This window comes from Tarenaya hassleriana, unplaced genomic scaffold (genome assembly GCF_000463585.1).
Source record: "Tarenaya hassleriana unplaced genomic scaffold, ASM46358v1 Cleome15, whole genome shotgun sequence".
NCBI lineage: Eukaryota > Viridiplantae > Streptophyta > Magnoliopsida > Brassicales > Cleomaceae > Tarenaya > Tarenaya hassleriana.
In genome coordinates, this window is record NW_010964923.1 from 2,658,220 (window position 1) to 2,663,801 (window position 5,582).

At 40.2% G+C, this 5,582-nt stretch overlaps 1 protein-coding gene across 2 annotated transcripts in view; it reads right to left on the bottom strand.

The window, feature by feature from the left end:
• Positions 1-1,359: 1,359 nt before the first annotated feature.
• Positions 1,360-5,582, bottom strand: part of LOC104809004 (cytochrome P450 734A1) — a 15,496-nt gene continuing 11,273 nt past the window's right edge. The window contains exons 2-6 of one of the 2 annotated variants that reach the window (XM_010534878.2): positions 4,087-4,379; positions 2,955-3,175; positions 2,584-2,828; positions 2,136-2,508; positions 1,360-1,940 (exon numbers count right to left, since the gene is read on the bottom strand). In XM_010534878.2, the coding sequence (XP_010533180.1) occupies positions 1,503-1,940; positions 2,136-2,508; positions 2,584-2,828; positions 2,955-3,175; positions 4,087-4,369 (1,560 nt within the window). In that variant the 5' untranslated portion in view covers positions 4,370-4,379 and the 3' untranslated portion in view covers positions 1,360-1,502. Of the gene's footprint in view, positions 1,941-2,135; positions 2,509-2,583; positions 2,829-2,954; positions 3,176-4,086; positions 4,413-5,582 lie in introns of those variants that run through there. The other variant, XM_019202046.1, reaches the window with a different exon arrangement.

The window sequence follows — 5,582 nt, forward strand, 5'->3', positions numbered from 1 at the left end:
TGAATTGATTCAATTCCTTAGCATATACATACACACACATATATATATACTTACAAAATAACTAATTTACTCTAATATTATGTAATTAATTTTTAATTAAAAAAAAAAAAGAAATTAGAGAAGTGGGTGATTAGACAGACAGCAGTGGAAATGATCCACAAAACAATGTCTTGAGATTATGCAAAGAACTTTGGCACGAAGTTACTTAGAAACCTAACAGAAAAAGCTCCATCGAGCTTCACAACATGAACTGGTTCACATTATTAATATTATTATTAATATTTTTGTTTTTATTAATTATTGTTACTATGAAACCCATACGAATTACCGATGAAAAACACTTCATAATTAAATAGTACAAAATAATAATAAAGGCTAAGAGTTATAGTTAATTAATCCGTGCATGTTTGATGGATGTTTTTAGCTTTTTCTTGCACCTTGAAAGACACCCACTTCCCTCATTTCCCATGTTTTTTAACGTCTTTCTCACAAGGTTGAGCTATACATTGTTATATACATACATACACATCACATAGTATACACAAATATGTGCATATATAATACAAAAATATAAATATTGTTATATGTAACTATTAGAAGACTCGTAATGTAATTTTTTTTTGTTAAAGAGAATTATAATGTATTTTACTCTCCCGTATCGTAACTCAATATCAGATATGGTTCAACCGGTAATGGGTCGAGAAAAGCTCTTTTCCAATCTAGGTTTCAATCTCTATTTGGAGAGTGAGATCTATACGTATTTTTCCGTTTTTTTGGGAGATGTGATTAGTCCGATGATCTGGTGAATTTCGGGATTATAAAGAAAACTAAACGAGTGAATCATACTTAATCACCCTAACCGTCCGGGTTTTCTATCTCAGCTTACCGGTAAAACCCTAACCACCGGTATCACTGCGAATTGGTCGTGCATAACACATATTAAAGCCAATATGAAAAAAAAAACAGAAATAATTTGAAACACAAATTTCATCCAAGATTTATTGGCTCGAATTTGTAAATAAAGAAGCAAAATTGCTTCTTAATCTAGGTCTGGATCTCTATTTGGAAAAAAATATTCATCCGAGTTTTTTCGAGTTTTCTCAGTAGTTTTGGAAAATATAGTTGGACCAAAAATATGTGAATTTTCGAATTACTATTTCAATTTCCCCACCATTATTTGATATTTGACACTCATTCTTCCAAATGATTAGCACAAAAATTGATCGAATACTCTTTAAGGTAAAAACATTTGCAGAATGGTGTGAAAATTATGCACATATACGTTACATACACACAAAGTGGAAACCAAAACAGTAAAAATTTAACCTAATTAACTTGTTAGCATACTCTTTTCAACTCTTTTTTTTTTTTTTGCAACGCCTCAAAGGGAATTTCTTGGCCGCCCCCTTTACAAATCTTGGACCCGCATGACGAAATCAGGGCCGTTGATTTTTTTCACGATAATCTAGAGCGTCGGAACACGTTGTTTGAAATCACAGCCGTTAATCTTGACCGTCCAATCTACGGAATATAATCGGTGCGCCATGTTGAGGGTATAGCAACATCAGGACCGTTGGTGCGTGTTGGTAATTCGGGGAAAGATGAAATGTGAACCGTTGGATCATGATCGCGAGCATAAGCTTCGTCTGAAGTAGAGCTAGGTTTTGTCCGATACAAGTTCGGACCCCGAGTCCGAACGGTATGAACCCTACCGGGTGCTTAGCGGCCCGGACCACGCCATCCGTGAACCGAGCCGGATTGAATTCGTTGGCATCGTTGCCCCAGATGGCTTGATCGTGATGGACGGCTAGGATCGGAACTAGGAGTTCCGTGCCGCTGGGGATCTTATACCCTCCGAGTTCCACGTCAGCTCTCGCCCTTCTGATCGTTGCCACTATCGGTGGATATAGCCGTAGCGACTCGTTGATGATCATGCTTAGCTACAAGAGTTTGGGAACATTTTTCAATTGTGAATTTACCGTTTTGCCCTTCGGGTTTACCATATCAACCAAAGAAAGTTATTTTAAATGCGTATGTTTTAGGATTTTTTTTAATTTATTCGTAAAACGTATTTTTTAAAAAGGATATAAAAAAGGGAAAAAAAGTAGAGGGAGGGAGAAGGGAAAAAAACGCACCGTCTTGAGCTTAACGACGTCGTCTTTGGTGGGGATATCACGTGAGCCGCACACCCTGAGGACCTCGTCACGTGCCTTGGCTTGCCACTCTGGGTGCATCGCCAGCAGGATGGTCGTCCACGTCAGCAAGTTCGACGTTGTCTGTTTTCCGGCGAAGAAGAAGCTCTTGCACTCCTCCACTATGTCCTTCACCGTCACGTTCGCCGACGACTTCGACGCCTCTATCATCAAACCCAACAAATCCTTCGCCGCCGCATCTCCGCCGCCGGAGCAGGAGGAGCTCGCCCTCCGCCGCTCTATCAGTTTCACCAGCGACTTCTTTATCTCCTTGTCTATCTTCCACGATTTTATGTTCCTCTTCGTCGGAAAAAACCTACCCACAGCAAAAATCAGTTGTGTTCCGATTCTCGTGGGATTTGTCTTTTAAATGTGAGAATTTGGGGTTTACCTGAAGCCAGGGATGAACACTTTCTGGAAAGCTTCTGCACAAAGAAGCATCTGTTGAGATTGTAACCTGAAAATCGCCCGTCCATCTTCGTAGCTACTTCCGAAAGCTGTTCTTGTTATCACGTCTTCAGTCAGAATCTGAAACCACTCGTAGACATCGATCTCGATCTCTCCGGATTCCGACAAGTTCCCCGACAGCTCGTCGAGCATATCCGTCACGCTCTTCACCACCACGGGGATCAGCAGCTACGTACCCAGAAGAAAGAAAGAGAAGGAAATGGGAATTTGAGTAACGGATTTGACGAAATTTGGGATTTTCAGCAAAACCCATTTCGAAATTACGATCGAGAAACTGAAATTTAGTGACTTTACTTTGAGATTTTCCATGTGGAATGTTGGGGTGATTATCTTTCGGTGGTGAGCCCATTTCTCGCCTTTGAGACTAAGAAGTCCATCGCCTTCAAGCTGTTTAATAAGCGGGTGAGCTTCATTTTTCTCGTAGAACTCAGATCTCGAGAAGATTTCTCTGATCAGATCGGGATCGGCAACTGTTAACCGGAATGTTGGTCCGAACCAAACGAGAAACGTCGCACCTGAAATCGAAACCGGAATCTGATCAGCGATGACAACTTTCTTGCGAGTGCAAGACATTGAATGAACAGATCCTGAAGTGGGAAAACACATTGGTCGGATCAATTTCCCCTTTTTTTTCCCTTTTGGGTTTTGTAATAAATCCAGAGCGTTCCTGTGATCTTTGAAATGACCAAAGAAAGAAGCCAACAGAAAACAGAGGAGTGAAATGATAGTACTCCATAAGAAAAAACAGAGCCCCTTTTCTCACAACAAAGTACTGACACCATAATTTGATCATAACACACCCAAAAAAAGAAACAAAAAAAAAAACAGATAAAATTGATTTAAGTTTAATTTTCATGTTGTAATAAAAACAAAAGGAAAAACCCACTTCACTACAGGAGTTAAAAAAACACTTTATATTTCATTTCGACCAAAACACAAAGCTCCAACCACAGAAACCCAAGTTTTATAATTTCCCGGGTTTCGAAAATTTTCCCTTAATTACCAAAAAAAAAAGAAAGATTCTGAGCTTCAACATCAAAAAACCAAAATCCAGAAAGAGCCGAAACTTTGAAGAAGAAGAAGAAATCACTTCAGCCAAGAAAGAGGAACAGAAATCGCAAATCTGATGTGAAATTCGACCCTTTAATGAAACAAATCTTTACGAGGAAGAAAAAGGGGGAAACCCAGAAAATGCCACGAGTGAAGCCGAGCAAGAATGATGAAGAATCCTGAATTCAGCTCATCCGTTTTCTGAATCCAGAATTACAGTCAATGAGCCTCTGAGACGGCTCTCTAACGCTTGAGACCACAATTGACGACTTTTTCAAAAACCAGAAATGATCATCATATGAGAACAAGGGACCAAAAGAAAGCTGCGAAATTTGATGGGTTTCTTTTTTTTTTTTATGTGATTAAGAGAACTAACCGTAGATTTTCCTCCAATGGTGGTAAAAGGAAAGAACCCTAGGAAGAATGTTGTGAGAGAAAGGCATGGGGTGGGAGGAAGCTTTGAGCATCATCCCGACAAGTTCTCTGACGTTGCCGATGAAGAAGTGGTAAGGAGGACCACGGATCCCCTGTTTCGAGAAATGCTCTTCGATCTTTCTTGGTCTCCACCAGAGCAAGGCCACGCCTTTCACCATTACACAACCCACCATTACAGACAGAAACAGAACCTTGGGGCTCAGCCAATTCGTTTCATCCTCCATTGTTGGAAACCAGAAAACACAGAGAGAGAGAGAGAGAGAGAGAGAGAGACCGGCTTTACAGGAAAATAAAAGACGTTTATGATGAAGATGACACTGTTTCATCGGAAATCAACTCAGACCCAAGGGACATCCCTTACGACACTGACCTTGAAATCTCAGGTTTTGCAGATTTTGTCCCCGAGGCATGGAATCATAAATGTTCTTATGATGGGCAGCTGACAGGCCTTCTCGGGCAATACAAGGTGCAGAAAGAGGAGGAGATTGTGACGGGTCACATCTGGTCAATGCCTAAATACACAAGCAGGAAACAAGGCGAGTTGAAGGAGAGATTGAAGCATTCTTACACTGCATTGAAGAAAGAATTCAGAAAACTCTTTGATAAAACAGACCCGGAACACGAAAATCTCAGCGATGAGGAGAAAAACCTTCTGTACGAGAAAAAGGCTTCAGCTTGGTACCATGTCACATACCACCCAGAGTGGGTGAATAAGTCTTTAAAGCTACAGCAAGATCCAGGTGCATCTGGCAACACAGTGATGCTCAGCTTTGCTTGGATAGCTGCTGATTACCTTGCCAGGATCAAGATCCGATCCCAAGGTAAAGAAACTTTTGATGTGGGCAAGCCTGTTAATTCCTTGGCTAAGTATCTTGCTGAGCGCATCTAATAGGTATATGTCACCAGTCCCGAAAATGTCGTTAAGCCGCATGGCCACTCTGCCAGAGAAACTTCAGTACTTGCTCTATGGTTGGTTTGTTTTGTGGTATGTGACTTGCCTATGCTTTTTTGTTTCTGGTTTTGTAACTCGTGAATGAAGTGAACTCCTATTCTGATTCCGTCTCTTTCGAATGGAGTTTAGTTGATTAATCGCTCGCTGTTTACAATTGAAACAGTTCAACTACTTGTCGTTTGTGGTGACACTAGTGTAGGAAGTTGATTTGCGACTACTTGTTGGTTTATGTTTTGGGAGGAGAAGTGCTCGGCGTTTCCTTTTCACTCAGGACGTCTTGTTGTAATAAGAAGAGGACCCAGGTGTACCACTCCCAACACAGAACTTTCAACAACCTAAGACCGTTTAACACCAAACTATGGTAGAATCCAAAGGATTTAGGCATAATTGCTGGAAATTTTAATAATATATTTATCTATTAAACCTACTTAATCCATTAACATATTTACACATAAACCCATACACATATAGTTACAAGTTTTTTT